Source organism: Gallinula chloropus (assembly GCF_964237585.1).
Source record: "Gallinula chloropus genome assembly, chromosome: 6".
Classification (NCBI taxonomy): domain Eukaryota; kingdom Metazoa; phylum Chordata; class Aves; order Gruiformes; family Rallidae; genus Gallinula; species Gallinula chloropus.
In genome coordinates this window covers 33,332,150-33,352,340 of record NC_140091.1, presented here as the reverse complement: position 1 = coordinate 33,352,340, position 20,191 = coordinate 33,332,150, and the positions used below count along the sequence as shown (strand labels likewise).

Genomic DNA, 20,191 nt, shown 5'->3' with positions numbered 1-20,191 from the left:
TACTGGGAGAGGAATTTAGTCCTGCAACTGGAACTGGCAGGGAATTCAGTTGCTATGGAGAGAATCAGAACAGAATCCATTAGTTTTATGTTACTAATGAGTACAGAAAGAAAAAAAAGCATTTTGTCACTAAGCTAGGCAGATGTGGGTTTGAGTATACACATGGAGCAGATCTGTTTAGTAGGATATTATTTTACAATGGTACTTTTATTACCATAGCTGCATTTTTAATGTTAATATATCAAAAATTTTATGGTGATTAACTTTTCATTAGCCATCTTATTAGTAAAACTGTGTTTGTAAATACAGTCCGTGGTTTGGGTACAGCTCCTTGTAGACCTGCTGCGTGGTAGATCTTCATGCAGACCACACTGTGAAAGACCACACTGTGCTCTAGAGATGATGAACATCCCAGACCTGGACTGAGAAACCCATAGACAGTGGAGGTACTGCATCTCATATAGCAAGTTGAGAGGGAGCACACGTGCTTACCCTCGTACTGCACTTTCAGAGTCGCCATAAAACAAACGGCGTGTCACGCTGTGTTTGGAGAAAGGTTGGCTGACTAGCTGACTAGCAACTCTGTGCACTCAAGGCTGACAGCCACAGCAGGCAAGGGAAGCTGGGCAACCTTTCGTTTGCCAGCAGTAGCAGTCTGCTCCTGAGAATAGTCCGTCCTAAGGACAGGCCTCCATCTCCGTCTGCAGGTCTCCAAGGGATCATTGACCATGATACAGATGCTGAAGCTGGTATAGCACCAAGTCATATGAAAAACTCCTATCAAAGCATCTGACATTTGTCCAGCAAAGTTGTACACTTGATCCCAAGTATTCTGTTTGTTTTATTCACGGGGTGTTTGGGCAGGTCTCAGGGTTCCATAGGCTGTGAAAGGACAAAGGGCTCACCAGGGTACCGAAAGAGCACAGAAAGGGGATGAAACATTGCAAAGAGAGTATATGACTCTGCACCAGTCTTTATCTTTATTAGGGAGATGCCTGATGAAAAGAAGAAATGTAAGGAAAAAAATACAGCTTAAAGAAGAAAAGCTCAGCAGAGTCGGAGGGTACATGACCAAGGTCAATTTACTGTAAAACAACTAACAAAAAAATGTAATCTCATTAAAACTAACTTTACATTGGAAGATTACAGACGCTTTTCTACTAGTTATAAACATTATTAAATGTTCTCTGGGATTTAGGGACCTCTAAAGCCTTGTTTCAGGAAAGCATGTAAACCAGTTGCTGTACTAGCTAAAGAGGAACTTACAAATTAACTCAAATGAGCCTTTACTACTTCGTTCAATATGGCTTCTGTAATGAAAGTTATGCCTCGTGAATCTATCACAATTATTTATGAAGACTGTGAGGCAATTAATAAACAAAGAAGGTGCACTTTATTTTTCAACAGGCCTCTGACACAACAGAGTTCTGAAATTTAGTAGCCACCAAGTAGGATTGCAAGTTGGCTAAACAAAGAAAAAACAAAGAGCTGGAATACAGTGATGAACGTTCAGAAAATGCAAAAGATTAGCAGAGCAAAGTGTCTCAATTTTCTGCTTTGGATATGATGCTTTAGATCTGAAGACTAATTTAAATTTGCTTAAACTGTCACACGTAATGAGAATATTCTCTGCGGTACTGTGACAGAGAAGGGATCATTAGGGGCTGCTGCAGGAGGGAATACTGCTGTGAGTCATGTTGGAGCAAATACTTGGGAGAAGTAGACTTAGAGTCCCCATAAATTATGGGAGAGACATGCATAGTTCCACCTGAAATATGCAACAGCTCCACATTTATGATGACGATTACAATGTGGTCTTTGCCAGGTGCGCAAGTACAAGCTAAAACTACTCATGTTGAACCACACAGACACATGCCAGGAAGGATCCAAATGGTAACCTGTTACAGCATAGTATTTCTGTGCCTAGATCAATAGAGAGGAGGTTTAGACTGGATATTAAAAAAGAAATCTTCATCAAAAGGGTTATCAAGCACTGGAACAGGCTGCCCAGGGAAGTGGCTGAGCCACCATCCCTGGAGGTATGTAAAAGACATGCAGGTGTGGTGCTTTGGGACATGGTTTAGTGGTGGGCTTGGCAATTCTAGATTGATGGTTGGACTCAGTGATCTTAAAAGGTCTTTTCCAAAACGATTTGGTCTTTCCAAACAAAACAGTTCTGTGATTCTATGACTCTCCATCTCTCACAGCTCAAGAGGATTTTATAGATTAAGCACAGCACTGGACTAAATGTGGCTGGATGCCTCCCAGGGTGCTGGTTCCCAGCTGGGTGCTTAGGGCATCAGGATAAAAAGACTTGCATTTATGTATGTGCAAAAGACCATGTAAACATATCCTGTAGACACAAGGGTGAAAAATAGTTCAAACCCAAGGGATTCAAACTTGAGGATCACTATGGATATTTTTCCAACAGGTGAACGACGTGTCATGCCCTAGCTAAGCTGACAAACAGAGCTATGCCTGGGTGCTTAAACTACCAAACTGAGCCATTGCTACAGCAAGACTTGTGGGCTAAAAAGGGAAGAAATAAAATCAGCAGGTAAATGGTGACTGAGTATTATGGTATAGACCCTGAAGGACAAAGAATTGAATTATTTGGAAAAAAAGCACAATAATGTATATGGAAAGAAACTGAAGTAATAAGGAGGTAACCTGAGGTAGGCTAATACACGTGTGGGAGCTGTACAAAATTCAACTGAAAAGAAAAGATCCAAGGTACATATCCACATCCATATTACAGACAAATGAGAAAAGAAGAAACAACTCTGCTGAATATCAAAGTATGTGGTTTCAATTAATATGGAAAAATAAAGAAAATAAAGAGAAAAACCATGGGAAAAGCCATCCAAAAATTAAATTAGATTTTGGATAATCACAGAGGGTTTTTAAATCTATAAAAAAGGCATTTTGGCAGCCTGTGGAATTTAAACAAATGTTGGAATTTACATATCACCAACCCAACAGCCAATTAGACAGATGAGGGAGTTCTGGGCAGGCATCAGGAAATTTGCAGCAACTCTCCAAAAATACCACCAGCCAAAGCAGGGGGCCATTACTCTTTCAAGGACAGGCATCCCTCAGGTCTGATCACACATACCTTTCGAGCACACCTCTTCACTGGGCCAGAGAACGAGAGTTAGACTGGGACGAGCTATAAGAGCTGGCCATTCCCACCCCTCATCTGAACTAACAGAACATTTTCTTTCCTCTGTCTAGAGGGTCAGCCAAGACCAAAATGCTTGGAGCCTGTCTGAGATTTGTAATTCTAAGTGTGAATACTTGGACAGTTACAAATAAATCTCTCAAGTCTGAGCTCCCCTCCTCTTTCCTTGGAGAATTCCTAATCAGGGAAGGGTATCAGATAAGTCACCTTTTTTCATTAAGCTTCACTCAGCTTTCTTAATGCATATTCTGAATCTTCCTGGAAGATTTTCTCCACAACGTAATAATAGATGGATCTATTAATAATAAACTTTATTAAAGCCTCCCTTCATAGTGGCAAGTTCCCTACTTCAAGCAAAACCCAAGCATTTTCCTATTTCATAGCAGGCACGCCTCACTGGTGTTTTTCTCATTATGGTTAAAACATTCCCTTCTAAAAGAGGTGGGCAGACTGAAAACTGTCAAGGATAAGCTTTGGTGGTTCCTACCTTCTTCTAATTGCTTCAGTCTTTTTCAGTCTTGTTTAAATGAAGCTGTGAGAGAGACACTAACCTGATTTCTCTGGCTGAGAAACTCCTCAGATACCACACAAAAGTATTCAATGTCTTTATAAACAAAAGTTTTTGTTTTGGGGAATTCATTTTCCTCTTCCCTGCAGTAGGGTCTCTTTTCTTCTTTTAATCTATCTCCTACTACTTGGTTCTCTTTTTGCTTTTGTACTTGGAGTCAGGCTTGATAAATTATTGACCTTAACTTTTTATTTATGGTTTGTTGTTTTTTTTTTCAAGTCTTTATGTCTGTTTTTCCCTCTTGCTAAACTTTTTCCTTCGTTCAGTTTATTTGCTTTGGGATGGCATCAGTATTTTGGTTCTTCTGCTGTTTTCAGAAGCAAGCTATCTCATTGAAAATTCAGTTATTGGCTGTTGCTTCTTCTTTCTCTTTTTCCCTACATCAATACTCTCCCTGCAAACAGAACAGAACCATAAAACCTCTGAGGTCAAGTAGGCTTTGAAAACGCTCATCATAGCAAGAAAAAAGGAGTAGATTGCTGTTCTTCAGAACTTTCTGTATACATAAAGAAGGGATCCTCAGCACAAGAGGAGGGGAGCGATTTTCCATAGCATGCCATAAACCAAAATAAGCAGTCCAAAAAATGGAGAGAGGTCTATAGAAGTGGCAAACTATTTAACTTAAACAGGAAGATGACTCAAAATTTCTCCTTGGCTGCTTCTGCAGTCCTACCAGTCGGCTTGGAATGCTGTCTGTGTTGGCAAACTGCAAAATTCCTTTGGTAATTCTGGGCATTTTGAGCCACTGCTCATATTCTATTTGGCCTTATTTTTCTTACAGGTCTGACCATACAGTGAAAGTTACCTACCTGTAGATATTCTAACATATGAGAAAGACAGTCAACAAGCTCAAGAGATAGAATTTCCACACCACTTTATAAAAGGGTCTACATGAAAATGCTGATTTAAAAAAAAAAAACCAACAAAACCCAACAAAACAACCTGCTGGCTGCATTTCCCTATTCAGAGGTGAAGTTTAAGTAAGGTCTGAAGTGAATACCTCGAATAATTAGCTTTTGACGTTTCATTTTATTGACATTTATTGGCTACCTAAGGGAAGGGAAAAGCTCCAATGTATGGATTATGCAGTAGATGGGGTCACAGGCTTTATTTTTCACCTTGACATTTACTCATTGTAGACGGTGGATCAACTACTTAGACAAACATTCTCCAGCTTTAAAAGTTCAGTCTGAAAACCTATGACACAGCGTTCATATTTACTGAACACCAACCTTTTCCATTGATCCTACATGAGGAATGGAAGCATTTAGCACACGGCAAGTAATCAAAAGGCATCATGCAAAACTCAGCTCGTACTGTAGCATTCAAATAGAAAGAAATTGTTAACAGTTCTACTTCATTCTTCAAGGTATTACCCATGCCTTGTTCTACAATTACTGCTCCATTGCCTGCATACCTTCATTTTGAAAAATGACATTAGGGAAATACCTATACGTGTACATCACAAATCACTTCCCATCGATTTTTGTTAAAAGCTAGAAAGTGTGCATAAATAGTTGTCTTTGATGCCCTCTAACAAGCTTAAAAGCAGTAATAACCAACTCAAACTGCTAGAAATGACTGTGCATGTCAACTGCCTGATGGCTGATCATTTCTTATGCGTAAGCGTGTATTTTTGTTACCTTGATTGCTGGAATGGGCTTCTTTGGAATGAAGTGCTTTTTCTCAGGAAGCACGGCAGCCATGCTCTGTTCCTTCAGTTTAACCTTGTTCTCAGCTATTATCCTTTTCCGTTGTTCCAGGTAAGGCCCAAAACTGGGTAGTTTCTGAAACAAAAATCCAGAAATATTGTTATGCTTAATGAGCAGGTGAGTCCAATCCCAGGGCGAGATCCTAAGTCCTTGCTGAATGCGACTTGCTGCTTATTCAGGAGCTTGAAATTGAAATCAGTGAGACTGTGCCAGAGTGAGAAGTGAATAAAAATCAAATATGAACTTCAGGATCTGACTTGAAAATATATATTGAATATTAAAATATTAATATACCACAGCAGAGAAACAGCTGAATTGCAGGTCAGCATCCAACAGGCTGATATTTCCCCATTGCATACTTGCTTACATATAAAAATGTACCATGTTAAATAATTCAAATGTGTAACTTTATTTCTATAGTACGTGGAAAGGTATCATAAAACTATCAGCTTACTTAGAAGAGTTCCACCAGTGTGGATTATTCATATGAATATATCAATATATATTTTAAAGCTCACAAAGATGTATTTTGCATTCTGATAACAGAAGGCTGTCTTGACCTGTCAAAGCAAGGCTAACAAACAGCAGATGAACTGAAACATAGTCTAATCTCCTAATTTACCGCCATGTCCCACTTGCAGCCTTTTCTGCAACATCTAATACTTGAACCCAATTAAGCAGACTCTAGAGGAAGATTTCACTGCATTGCAAAACTCCTGTCTCACCCAAGAACATGAAAGGATTGGTGCAGGCTTCAGAAAATGCCCAGCTTCCTGAAAGAGAAGGTCCCTTTGCTTACCTGGCGGAGACACAGACCGTCGCAGTGTGCCACGATCACAGATTCAGGTGAATGGAAAATGGTAGAAAACAGGGATTTTTACTTGATGCAAAAGGACCCTTCCTACCCTGAAACTAGTTCCTTCCTCTGCAAAAGTATTTTATCCAGCTAACTAAAGCCTGTCAGAAGCTACTGCAGAAACTAGCAGGTAGTAACAGGGGATACATAGCCTCAGCAGCTGCTAGCATTAATTCACGCTAATAATACAATCTCAAAGAGCATATCGAACAAGGTACAGTACTGCCGTGGTCATCAATTTTTTAAGAGGGAATTCAATGTGAATTTTAAACCCAGAATTATTTAAAAATTTAAAATTATTATTTTTTTAAAATGAAGTAAATCCAGAAGAGGTGAGCCTGCTCTTCTGCTAATCCTTAGGAGAAAAATGCCTCAATGAGCTCTGTCAGTCATGCTACCCATCCTTGGGACCTCAGGCTTCTTGTTATGACAAATACAAGCTTTCTTGGCTGCCAGGCTTTTGGCACTCCGAGCGTACAGCCAGAGGGTGAGGTCCTTGAAATGTTCCCCTGCTTCCAAGGCTTGGGTTGTGTCCTCAACACATTTTTACCTTCAAGTCAGATCAAGACCAGCAATCCATGGTGCTCCCTAGAGATGCCCTCCTGTGGGCTGGCACTGAGCTGTGCTCTGGGACAAAGCATCATGCTAGGCAAGACCGCAACTGTGGGGTATGCTGCAGACCCTGTCTGTCCCAAATCTAGATGCAGCCAGAGTTTGCCCATCAGCAGAGGGCTCTTTTTTTGTCTGTTCAATGGGAACTTTGCTCCTGAATGTCATGTTCGAGGGCTTCCTTGCAGACATCAAACAGACTGGCCTTTTCGTGCAGTTGCCGTACACGATCTTGGATCTTGGAAAGGAAAATGTTCCAGGATGTCTTTAAGGGTTTAAATACTACTGCAAACAGCAGTAAGGTAGTGGCAAAACATATCAGAGTCAAAACAGCAAAGCCAGGATTATTTTAAACAGGAAAACAAGTAGAAGAAAGAATTTGTCTAATTTAAATCTAATCAATAAGCTCTAAAGCACACCTGTAGAGGGTCAATTTTTTACTTGACTTTCAGAAAGCCTCAGACTTTTAGCAAGAAACTAAAAAATATAAATTTTGATAAAAAGTGTTCTCATATGTTTGAGACCAGATGCTAGGCTGCATCAATTAGAAATACATTTTGGTTACAAATAAGTAGTAGCTGTGTCACTCACAAACTATTTGCTCTCCATAATTTATGTGCTGACGCCAACAACTTTGGGCTTGAGAGGGCAGGAGACCTGATGATAAAGCATTTTTGGACTCATCCCTGTCTGGCCAGGAATTGAACTGCTGACTTTCAGAGTAGGTGGCAAAGCTAATTTTGCTGAAGTAGTAGAGAGAGGAGACAGTTGTTCATGGCTTGACTGACTAAAGATTGTCTTTGGGAAGAATAGCCAAATCTCTGCTGAATAAATCCTTCACTTTTCTGGCCACTTAATGTATGACAAATCTAATTTCTACAGAGAGAAATACTGAGTGCAATGAAATTAAATAGGTGATCTAAAAGTGTGGAAAAATAATTTTTTTTTTTTGGTGTATAGCTGAAGAGTGAATTACAAAGGCAATTAATTAATTCTCTAATTTGTGAGACAGAAGTATTTGGATTTTTACATCTAACATAGCTGCTAGCTGGAATGTGCAGCAGACATTTTGAGAAGTGTACAATGCCATCAGCACTGCAGTTCCAATGTTTTGTGCTGACACACGTGCAGTTCAATGAAATTATGTAAACTGTATCTTTTAAAAATAAATGAAATTATGATTATTCTAGAAAACTAACATCCAACATTAGTCTTTGCTGTGAATTGCTGTTTTTCCATCAAGAAACTGATTAATGGAATTTAAAACAAGTAAGAAGAGACTTAGGTCTCACTCCAGGCTTGGACACACACAAAGAAACTTCCACAGACTTAACAGAAGGTGACTGTGTGCCCATGCAAACCGTCTGGATAATTTGTGTTGGGAGACCAGCAGCTCACAAGCAGCCAAGCCACATTTCATCAAACACCACTGAAAACCAGCAGTCTTTTCTGTAACCATAGGACTGCTTTGGAGTTAAAGGCCATCCATATGAAATGGCAAATATTATTTTAATGAAGTGAGTTACTGGATATTGCAAAAGTGGAAACATGTTGAAATAACTGCTGAAGAGACAGATATTTAGGAGAATTTAATATCAAATCATGTCTAATCATTGTAGGGGCTATCTTCCTAAGCGTGTGAGAGATTTAATAGCACAATTCACAAGGAAACCACAAGTACAGAACTTGGTGACTTTAACTCTCTTTGCTTTCGAAATCTTTCTGCAGTAATTTTTTTTTTTAAATTTCCAGATATTTCAATAGCATTAAAATCTCCATACACTGATATCTTTGTCATATCAACATCTGCCTAGGAAAAAAAAAACAATTAATATGAATATGGGGATTATAGCAAGTGCTTAGAAAATTGCAACAAGCAGAGTAATTAGATAATTCTTGTCTACTTATATATCCGTATCAGTGATGTCTATAGCTGCATTATTTGTATCCATCTGTCTCTATATAGCCATAATTCAATGTGTTTCTATTGGAGGGATAACATCAAGAATGGAGCCAAAATAAATATATTAAGTGGCATTATTTCATTGTTTATAATCGCATTATCACAAAATTGGAAGCTTGTAATATTGTGCTGGAGTATTTTGCAGGAAAAAAAGGAAAAATCAAAATCCTCCCCCACCCCCCCAAGCTTTCCAAAAGCTGCCTTTTAACTGATGAACTGTATAAATCTCCAGCAACATTGTGATTTTCGTTTCAGTAGTTTCTCCAGGGATTCATCATTGATGAATTTGTTCTCACCAGAAAAGCTAAATCCTACTCATTTATAGATAACAGTATCTTCCACTAAAACTGTCTCTATCCAGACATAAAAAAGCATTACCCTCCCAACAGAAAACTGACAACATAATGAATCAACAATGAGACCTTAAGCCGGGAGAGCTTTAAGGTGAATAAGTCTGTTTTGATTATAATTTATTCATGGATCAATCTAAGGGTAATTGAGCATATTATGAACTAAAGAAGGTGCTTGTTTCCTAATGGTGAAAAGCAGAAAGGATCCTCCACTCCAGGCTGATGTGATGTTTATGGACGCACCAGCCAGTAGCCTGATCGCCACAGAACCGTCTGGAGACTGCCCAGTCCAACCCCCTGCTCAGAGCAGGACCAACTGCAGCAGGTTGCATCAGCTTGTCTCTGAGGATGCTATGCTGTGGGAGACAGTGTGGAAAGCCGTGCTAAAGATAACACCTGCTGCTCTCTTCTGATCTACCAAGCCAGTCCTCTCATGGTAGGAGGCTGAATTGGTTTGCCCTACATAAATCCATGCTGACTGCTCCTCCCTTCCTGGGAAGAGCTGATCTGTTGCTGGTTTAGCTACCCTCCCCAAATACTGCTCTCTATAAACGTGTGGCAAACCAGGCTTTGTCCTTTGGCTGCCTTGGCGGGACTACACTGGGAAAGGCTTCTGCTTGGCTACGAACTGAGGAGATGAGCAGCTGGGCAGGTAAAAACTAAGTGTGAAACAGCTTGAGAGGCTGCGTCAGACACAGTTACAGCTGTGAAGATAGCAGACAAGAACAAACAGCTCTGAGAAAGGGAAGAGGTGAAGCAGGACCCCTAAAAGTGGAACTGCTGTACAGAAAGGCAGTCAGAGAAGGGAAATATTAACATTTAAGGAAGGTAGACTGCTGCCCTCACCCAGGAACTGTAAGAATTTAAATCAGGTTTGTATGGGTCATTGTATATGCCCTCAGCACAAAGGTTTTAGTAACATTTGACCCCCATATGTATAGAGTTTTCCAGAGAAAGGTGGTTCAGTGATTCAGCCCCCCTCTGATCCCCCCAAAGTCTTATGTGCTCCAAAGGGCTGCATGTATCTGGAATCCTTATCACATGCTGCACGCACCTGTGGCCTTGACTGCACTTTACACTGCACAAGTTTCCATTCAGTGATCTGCCTCTGCCCCCTTGCAACTTTTCAACAAAACAAACAAAAAGATTACTAAAGTTTCCTGAAGTGCTATCTGCTTTCTTCCTTGTTCTGGTAGAAGACAATGAAACATGGCTCTGACATTTCCAAAGAAGAGAACACGAAGTCCCAGTACCAGGAACAGCCACAGTAACAACAACAAAATCTGGTCACAATGTCAAGGTATCTATCTGGTGCTCCTCCTGGGGAAAAAAACCCAATGCAACAATAAAGCCAAGAGCTGAATTCTGTTCCTCTGAAGGTGGCAAACAATACACATACTCACAAATATATGGAGAGATTAATTTGCACAAGCTTTCCCCACTAATCAGGTAAACTGCTGTCTAATGAAAAATAAGTATGCATGGCAATGGAGAAAGGAAAGCTGCTAATTCTCATGCTTTTAGATGTTCTCACTCCTTGGGACATTCAAAGCTAAATTCTCTCAAGGAGCTGCTCTTCTCTGTGTCAGTCTGGCAAGGCAAACCCACGGGCCCCTCTCTCACAGGGCACCGTGAGGGCCAGCAGCACTGCAGGGGCCAGCCAGGCCAGAAGGGCTCATGTCAAGCCCTCCAGCAGGGAGTCCCACCAGCATCCTCCCCAGGGCATGTGGGCAGGGGACCCCCTCGGAGCAGATGGGGTAGCTCACTCCACCACTTTCCATCTGGCAGTGAGTTTCTCGGGCCCACACTGGTTCTTAGTGCTCCCAGAGCTGCTGTAGCTATGTTAGCAAGAAGCTGCAGGGCATCTCTCCCTTCCATGAAAGGGTTCACACATTCTCACATCTCTGTGTCTTAGTGCTGAGGCACCACTGCCTTGAATGATATGGAAATGCCTTCAAAATAAAGGGCACAACACAAAAATTATTCAGGAAAAAAAAAAACCAAAAAACCCACCCCAAAACAACTCTACTTTTCAGTTATTTTGATTTTTTTTTCCCTTGGAACTTTCATGTGCTTTGTAAACAGTGCTGTCTCATCAGTGTGTAATTACCACACAGACACTTGTTCCTGCACCCTCTGGTCCCTGCTCTGTGTGTGTGTATATACCATTGCATTTAGCTACTCCACTATTCTGCCTGCTCTTTAGACCACCATTATTTAAAGCGGGTGAGCTAACCCCAGCCCAGCAGTAATTCTGAGACTAAATGGAACATTAATGTGTGTTCTAGGAAAACATATTGCTGTGACCTCACCGTGAGATATATAGTACCATGCTTGAGTGTGCAGATAAAACCATTATTTAAAATAACAATTATTTCTTCTTCCATCATTTTTCTAATGCTGCCAAAATTTTCTTTACTGGCTCAAAATCACGAACAAATTATTCTCCACATTCTATCTCAAATGTTTGGGGTTTAGCAGCTTACATATACCAAGTGAAGGAAAAGATTTTAGGATTATAGGCTTACTGTAGTGCAGCAAAAACTCACATTCTGCAAATGTACTGAAGTCATGAAATATTCATCAATAAAACAAAAAGGAGTTAATATTTGAAGCAAGCTTAGACATTTACAATCAAAAGGCAGGATGACATAGATGATAAAGAAAATGTTACCTTCTGGGGTGAAGAAAAGAAGATACTGATAGACATTACTGTGCTACTTCATGAACATCTTTCAGTCTGCCACTTAATAGACAACAACATCTTCTCTAAACAGAAGAGACTTGAATTCATCAGGGATTCCTGTAGTACAGTATGTGCTTAACTTAAGTACCTGCTTTCTGTGATTTCCATAGATTACCATATTCATGACACCGTGGAGTGAAAGCATTCTTCTCACTCTCTAACCAGAACATGCAAAAGAAATTAAAACATTGGCAGGCACTTTGTCTCCAGTTTGTTGGACATGCAAGGAAAGGACTTTCCACCCATTTATGCAGATGAAATTCTGTCAGCTAAGCAGCAGCGTAACAAAGATGTCAGCAGGATGGCTATTAACAAATATCTGACAGGCAAGCAAATATAACTGTATTCAAATGCACTTAGGAAACTTGGATCAGCATCAGTTGAGCTTCAGTATGGGAAAAGACTTCATGCAGACAAGACTTTGTACTTTTACTGTCTGGTATCCACAGCTTCATAGTGTGTATATATATATATATATATCCATACATTCAGCTTATGAGTTTATCATATCAATGTTTTAAGTTACCTGATCATATGAAAAAAAATGCCATTGTGAGATACTTTTACCCACCTTCTCCTCCAAACTGGCTGGTAACTCAGAACGAGCCCAAAATCATGTTTCTTTGGATTTAGCCATCCTCTTGTGAGGGTGCATGTACCGAGGAGACTGAACTCTAGCAGAACCTAATGACTGTCTGTTTCCCAGGTCCTTTCAAAGAAGGTTCAGAGGTGCTGGCTAGAGTATTTAAAGTAAAAAAAATGAAACTTTTCTTACCATTCTAAGAAAGCATGAATATCTTTGTGGCTATGGCTACGTTAGTGATTACCAGCCAGCCTGTCAATCATAGATGCTGTTGACCCAGCAAGGTGAGCGGAGCTGTATTAAGCTGAATTTGCTAATTCCACTTGTGCTAAATGAGCTGGGTCAGGTACCAGGAGCAGCCTAGCCCTGTGAAGCTCCGTGAAGTTGCATTCAAACTGCCTACATGACCCATGTGAACCTGCTCAAAAGCTCCTTGAGTAACCTGACAGGACCACAGAGCCCAAGGGCAAATATTCCCTGTGGGCAAAGACAAGGTGAAATGCACCATCTATATCCTCCTTAGCTCTCCCACACTCCCTCCCAGCCTCTCCCTGGTGGAGATACAGCTCTAGACACCCTGCAATACTCAGATATAGAAAGTCTATGCATGCACCACGGCCATGAAAAAATACACAACCTAAACAGTCATGCCCATTACATTTGTGCTCCCAGCTGAATGTCAGACTAGGCAGAGAGGGCGACCAGCAACAACCTCTTCCAACCTCTGGAAGAAACCAAGACATTGAAAGCCACTCTACGAGGCTTAGAGTATATTCAGCAAAATATCAGTAAAAAAACTCTTGCTGCCACTGTGTGTGAAGAAGAGTGTATTTTCACCACTGCTATACCTGTTTTAGCTGCACATTTACCTATCAGACACTTCTTGCTACCAGTCAAACCTTGCACAAGCAGTAAGAATGTACACTTTTCCCATCTGCTGGAACCTTTGCGGATTTGTGTTTTGGTTTTTGTATTGATTTTTCTTTATCCTGCCTTTTTGTTTTTATGTAGTTTTTGCATGGAAGCTCCAGATATATTACTGACTTGCCTATACTGTAAATAGTGTATCATTTCAATATATGTAGAAATAAACTCTGCTTTCCCCTAGTAGATTATACATCATACAACTATACATATATTATTGCACTAATAGATTACTGAAATGCAAACCACTGCTAATAATTCCTAAGCAAACCTTCTTCCACTTCAGATTCATTGTAATCCATCTCTTATGGCAGATGAACTACAGTACTTATCCTCCTGCTGCACAGACTACAATGCTTTCCCTCATTCATCTCTCACACACAGTAATCCTTCCATCTCTACTTCACACAATCCTAATTTAAATGTAAAGTATTCAGTGCAGACAAATGAGCTCTAGTCAGCTCTTGCAGTTATGACCAAGAAGCCTACCATTGCTTTTTAGAGTCTTCAAACTCAATAGTACAACGATTCTTATCATCACCTCAATAATCTAAACTCACTAAATTTCATGCTAGGAGTCATAACACAGATAGTTCTGGCATTAATAGCAAGTGCTTCCACCCCTAGATAGTCAAAACTCCCACTTCAGGTGTTGAGAGGTAGTAGAAAATGCTGGATGTTCTCCTACAAAGGACTTGGGTATTCTGGTTTCATTAAGGCCTTCCAACAGTTTTGAAAATGTGACAAATCAACACAAAAGACATTTAAAAAATACGAGAATATAGCCAGATGGTAAAATCTGAACGGTCCTCTGCAAAAACACAATGATGAAGAATTTTGATCATTTGAAGTTATTAAAACTTTTAATCAGATCTGAAAAGAATGAAGAATTCTCTCAACCATTTAGAATGAATATAATATCAAACTTATCATATGAGTAAATTATTAATAACACATTTCAAAAGTTATACCTTCACTACACTGATATAAAAGCTTCCTATAGCACCATCGAGCAGTGAGGAGACATCAATATGCAGGTACCAAAGTAATAGATCCTACAAGAAAAACTAAGGCAGACAACCAGAGCCTGGTAGAATCAACCCTCTGAGTCCCCCACAGTGCCTCTCGCACACGTTTATGTGTCTTTATAACTGCTGAAGTATAATATCTAAAGCATCATTATATTCTGAAAATGACATTACAATGGTCATATGTTCTACAATGCTAATTTGATTGGATTTTCACTCAAGTCAATCAGAGGAAGAAATTGATTAGTTTAAATCTAGCGTGCAGATCATTAGAAATACAGATCACAGACATACATCACTGTATTTTTAAAAACTATCTTGTTTTAAATTACTATAATAGCTTCAAAATGAGTTCTGATAATCTTGTTGCTACAAAACTTCACTGATTTGTATGCACAGTTGGGCTTGCAAGTCTATGCACTCAGCCTGCCCTCTGCTATTAAATATAACCACGATCACACACTGCTTCCACAGGCCATCCACTTTCTCGCTTGTAACGTGCTCCTGACAGATAAAACAAAGGAGATGATACAGAAACCTTTCCTTCACCTGTCCCTTTGCTCCCTGTGCTCTTTGGGATTGCCATGGCACAACAAACTACCTAATATATACTTGCAAAGAACCCCCTGTCCGGATGCTACGAGCTTTTACGCGTGGCTGACCTTGCAAGTAGTTACAGGGACGGGGGTTACGCCTCCGTGCAGGGACCAGGGGGAGCGGGGCCACGTCTCGCTCGCTGACCACAACCAAACCTCTCTCCTTGGACACACGCAGACGGTTCCACCTGAGTTCATCACAGGAACTGCAGGTGCCCAATGAAAGACAGAGCGCACAGTGCACACCTCTGCCACGATGCTTCAACAAACTGTCATGTCTTTAGCTGTGCCGCACCCAGAGCCTTCCAGATGACAGACCTCTCCATGGAGGGGTGATCACACAAGCCCTACAGAGCTTTGCCACTCAAAAACCTGCCATATTAAAAAAATTCATCTTAATTTAAATCGTAAAAAATGAAATTATTCTTATTTCTTGCCATAATCCGTCTTGTTAAAGTTATGCCAGATATTTATAGCAATTCAAGCTACAGCTTAAAAAAAAATCATCTCTAGCCATTTCAACCACACGACAAAAAGGGACACAAAATCCTCTCCTTAGTGCAGCTTCTCTACATTAATGCTGTCTACAACAGTGCTGCTGCGATAAAGGTCACAGATGACATAATTTATATTATTATAGATAATCCATGTCGTCTGTCTGCCTGACTTTTTTTCTCCATATTTTATAGAGGTGCTGTGTATTCTGACAGCTAAAGCTCCTAGGAGAGCTTCAGTCTGAGCAGCTTACAAAGGTGGGAGCAGTCACCACACAGGAGAGATTTGCTGCTGCTCCCCAGGAAGGCTGGGACCATTTCCTGCCTCCAGAGAAGATGCAGCGAGTGGTCCTGCATGAGCAGTAAGTCCGTTCCAAATGCCCACTCTTTTGGGGTGCAGATGATTTCGATGAGCCATAACACCATAACCAAACTGCCTCCCATCAAGTGTGTGCCTGGAGCAGGGTGGGCAGGGAGAGAAGGCAGGTGGGATATTGTAACTTAGCTTCACGGGCTTAATGGATACCCCTTGGCACAAGGGCAGCTCACAGCTGTGCAGTGTTTCAGCAGCACTTAATTTTGCTGGAGGTGGAGCAAGGTTGCCCTCCCATGCCCCATGGCTGTCGGAAATGCTTGGTGTGGAGCTGGAGCACTTGCTGACCAGCAGGAGGGAAGAAGGGTCACAGCTGTGATGGGGAGCAGGGGAGGGATAACCTTCAGGGTTCTCCCAGGCATCAGTAGCACCCAGTCACATCCCCCACTCCCCCCATGCCACCCCAGGCTGTTGCCTGCTCTGACAGTAACTTGACTGATGGAGCAGCTCATGCCCCTCAGCCACTGTTTCAGGCTATCTGCAGGCTTAAACAAATACTTTTCTCTGCTCAGACCTCAGAAGTGAGAGAGTGCACCTCACTCCAGCCTTTAATCCTTCTTCCAGATGGATTATTTTCTTTCAATCACCTTTTTGAAGCATAGTTCTCTGAATTTCCTACACAGAAATGTGCTCATGCAGGAATAGGCAAGCTCATTGTGGTGACATCCCTCAGTTACGTTTAGCTGAGATGACATTATTAACCACAAAGATAACAGGTCTCCATCCTTAACCTGGGGAACAGCACATACCAAACTTTGCAAATATTACTGAAAAAAAAATTCCATCTCAAATTTCTTGTCGACGTGGGTTAGGAGGATCACTGTCACCTTCAATACTGCCCAAAACGGAACTGGCCAGCAACATAAAGCTTGTGTGGGCACCTTCTGGGACAGAGCTCTCACAGAGGTCTGGGGTTGCAACAACTTGGCTGCAAAGTTTGTTCATCAGTTTGTGCTCTTCTATCCCACTGACCCAGCCCTGGTGAAGGTAGTGCCTCCTTAGCCATACCTTTGCCTCCTGCTCACACCGTGCAGGCGTTTAGGGTGAGACTAGAAAATAACTCACCCACCGCTGCTTTAGGCAAATTATAGGGTCATCAACATGGGTAATTTGCCCTCAAGTTCATCATTCAGCTTCAGGAAAACATTTGACCTTGTCAGAGTCCCAGGCCGTACTTCTTGGTGGCTGTGAGCCTCCTGATCACATTGCCCTTGGTCTTCTTTTACTTCTGTTATTCCTTTCCCCACTGACAGCCCTGATGCTTCCTGAGGCAGCAGACACTGAGGTTCACATGTATCCTGACATCAGAATGGCACCCAGAGACTGTGAGTGCTTCCTGGTTCCCACTGGAGGCTGTCTTCCTCTTGGCTTTTATTTTAAAAAAGTGATTTTGGTGCCTGTCTTGGTTTCACCATTCAACTTGCTGCAAGGTGAGGGTAGGGACAGCAGTGATGAGAAGTGAGCTAGATTTTCAATCCTAGGTGATTTGCATGGCTGAACAAGAAACAGCCCAGGCTCCACTGTGTCCAAATGCAGCCTGGTAGTGGGGCTGCAGATGGTGAGCCACACCATCTGCAGCAACTGCTGCAAAATGAGTGTCAAGCCACAGAAGTCTGACTCCTACAGCAAAAGTCATGTTCCAAGATTTGTTATTGAAGTCAAGTCTTTTGGTCTACTTCTCCTCAAAGCCTGTTAAGGCTGCAAGGAGTGTCTGTGTCTCTCCTTTCTGTTAGGCCTACGTTTCTCCAGGGGTAACACAACCACCTGCCCAGCTACATCTCCCCAGTACACACAGTCATCCTTCCAAATGGAGGACTCTGTCCCAGAAGAGCTCTGACAGACACTGAGCACCATTTCTGCTCAGCGATCTGGGTGCTGTCACCCAAACACCTATTGTACAGTTACACTTGCTTATGGGGTGGCAGCACTCCAGGAGAGGACAGGATCTCTCCTGCTCACATGGCCAGTGTGAAAGACTGATGGGCATGAGCTCACACTAAATTTCTGCCTTGTTCTTTTGAGGTTATTTGTAACCCCTGCCTCCAACCGACAAATACCCAGCTTAAGTAATACTTACATGCAACCTCCTCATTTCTATTATTTTGAAAATCTGACATCCTTGTTCAGTCATCCTGTTTTTGTACACAGCAGCCTGGGTAAGAAGTCAGGGGTGTACATCTCAATCCCCTTCCTGATCTCCATGCAGGTTTAGCAGCATTCCCATGTGGCTACTGAGGGGGTGCTAGTTCTGGCTTTCTAATACTCGATGGTCTGTTTAATGCATGTAGTTTCCTGCACATAAGGACAGAAGTTTTCACTTGCACACATTACTTCATGTCTCAGCTGAGTTGTTCCTACACTCTGCTGGTGGTTGTAAGTGGCTTTCTGAGGAGTTGTATTTTAGGTGTGCCTCACACCACCAGCATGGTGTTCTGTCCTTCCCTGTCCTGCCTTGTGAGATACAATGCCCTCAGCATTTACGTGCTGCACCATGGGATAATTTGTACAGCTCCTTTGTATACCTATGAGAAGACTGCAGTGAATTACAGCTGTATTCATGGTGTGCTTTTGTTTAGTAATCACCTCACGAGACCATACAGATCTGAAAAGTGTGGTAAAGTATTGTGAGACGGTTTATGAATCCCACTAATCTTCAAACTGACTTACCCATTTTCAGGTGTGGGTCTATCCTGCATGTTTTTGACTTTTTAGGAGCTGGGTAATAGCCTTTGGGAGGTCAGCAATTATCCCAGTGCTCCAGGAGTCAAATGCAATTTCATCTCATTTTATTTCATTTTAGATTTATTGCCTTGGTCATTTCAAGCAGATAGATGAGAATGCAATCATGATCAGCTACAGCTTTTGCTGTTCTGTTTCTGCATCTATACAGCTATGGCAGTGATCCCAGCTAGCCCCATTAGTTCTTGCTGAAACTGCTGGCATTCTTCTACCACAGGTTTGATCTGAAATTGCATTTTCTTCCACCTGTATCCGCCCTAATGGATGCTCAAAAGGTACAGAGAAGTTGCTTTCTTTAATTCTTATATGGAATACATTTGCAAATATATGAGTATTGCATCAGAATCTGAAACTACTTTTACATTAAGATGGAAAGCATATTATCACCTGCAGGTCTGTATAATTCCTTGTTAAACTGCTTAAAGACTATGCACACATACAGCTTCCCATCTTCTCTACAGCTGGCTCACTGCCCATCTGACCTGTGGCTCTGGAAAACCTCTGCAAGGAGACTGATGCCCTTCTTGCTTTCACTTGCCTTACTGATTTTTTCTCTGTGTGCAGAGGACATTCTGTTAGGCAAGGGCTCTCCTGGCTGCGTCGCTATATCCATTACCAGCTCCTGTCTGCCTAGAAGACATCCCAGACCTTTAAAACACCATGTGGATACTTTACTACAGGGGTCCTACAGCTTGCTAACTACTTGAGTGAAGTTTTCTGACTTTATGTACGCAACTATTATGAATCCCTGGCCCTGGTTTAGTCAGATGCTTCATTCATTTGCTTGATTTAGTTAAAAGCAGAGTATCTGTGTGTTACCTCTATTTCCTGTTATTTAAATTAATTCAAGTATTCTTGGTAATTTACATTGTCCTGCTGCTAATTTGATTTTCTACTGTGCAATATCATGCTGTAGATTTTTGTCAGCAGTTTCAGATTCTCACAAAATGCCAACAAAGTCTCAGTTACCCTGCACTTATTGACGTTCAACTGTCCAGCTGGCATTCAATCTCTCCTCTGCTTTTGTGCTGCTGTCCTTAGTTTAAAGTTCAGGCTTGTGCAAATGGCACCACGAGTGTATTTTTCCCTGTGTAGTGCATCAAAGCCAGATATGTGCAAAATTCCACGTCCTGAGCCTGTTTATTTTCCTGATGTGGTGCATTTTTTCTTTTTGCCATTGTAAGCAGGCTTTGGCAAAACAACTCTCTTGCCAATGCAAAGAATCCCGTACGCAAGACAATGACCAGTAGACTTTTCTGCTCTGCTTTGTGCTAATGCATTGATGTTTGCACAATTTTTTTCTTCCCTTTGTCTGTGCAAACATTTTCTTTCCTGAGTGTTGGAAGGGCTTCTGCCTGCTCCACTGCTGGCTGGCCTCAGCTGGCCCGCTAGTTGTGCGCATTAGCTCTGCCTTGCCGTAGCGCCGCGCGGTGAGCTCTGCGGGCACTCCTATGGGAGGGGGTTGGTTT

At 41.5% G+C, this 20,191-nt stretch overlaps 1 protein-coding gene across 1 annotated transcript in view; it reads right to left on the bottom strand.

The window, feature by feature from the left end:
• The window catches only part of DPYD (dihydropyrimidine dehydrogenase), a gene marked incomplete at its 5' end in the record, with an annotated part of 351,370 nt that overhangs the window by 7,807 nt on the left and 323,372 nt on the right, over positions 1 to 20,191 (bottom strand). Inside the window, one exon of the mRNA XM_084266073.1 lies at positions 5,393 to 5,536. Coding sequence (XP_084122199.1) covers positions 5,393 to 5,536 — 144 coding nt within the window. The remainder of the gene's footprint in view (positions 1 to 5,392; positions 5,537 to 20,191) is intronic.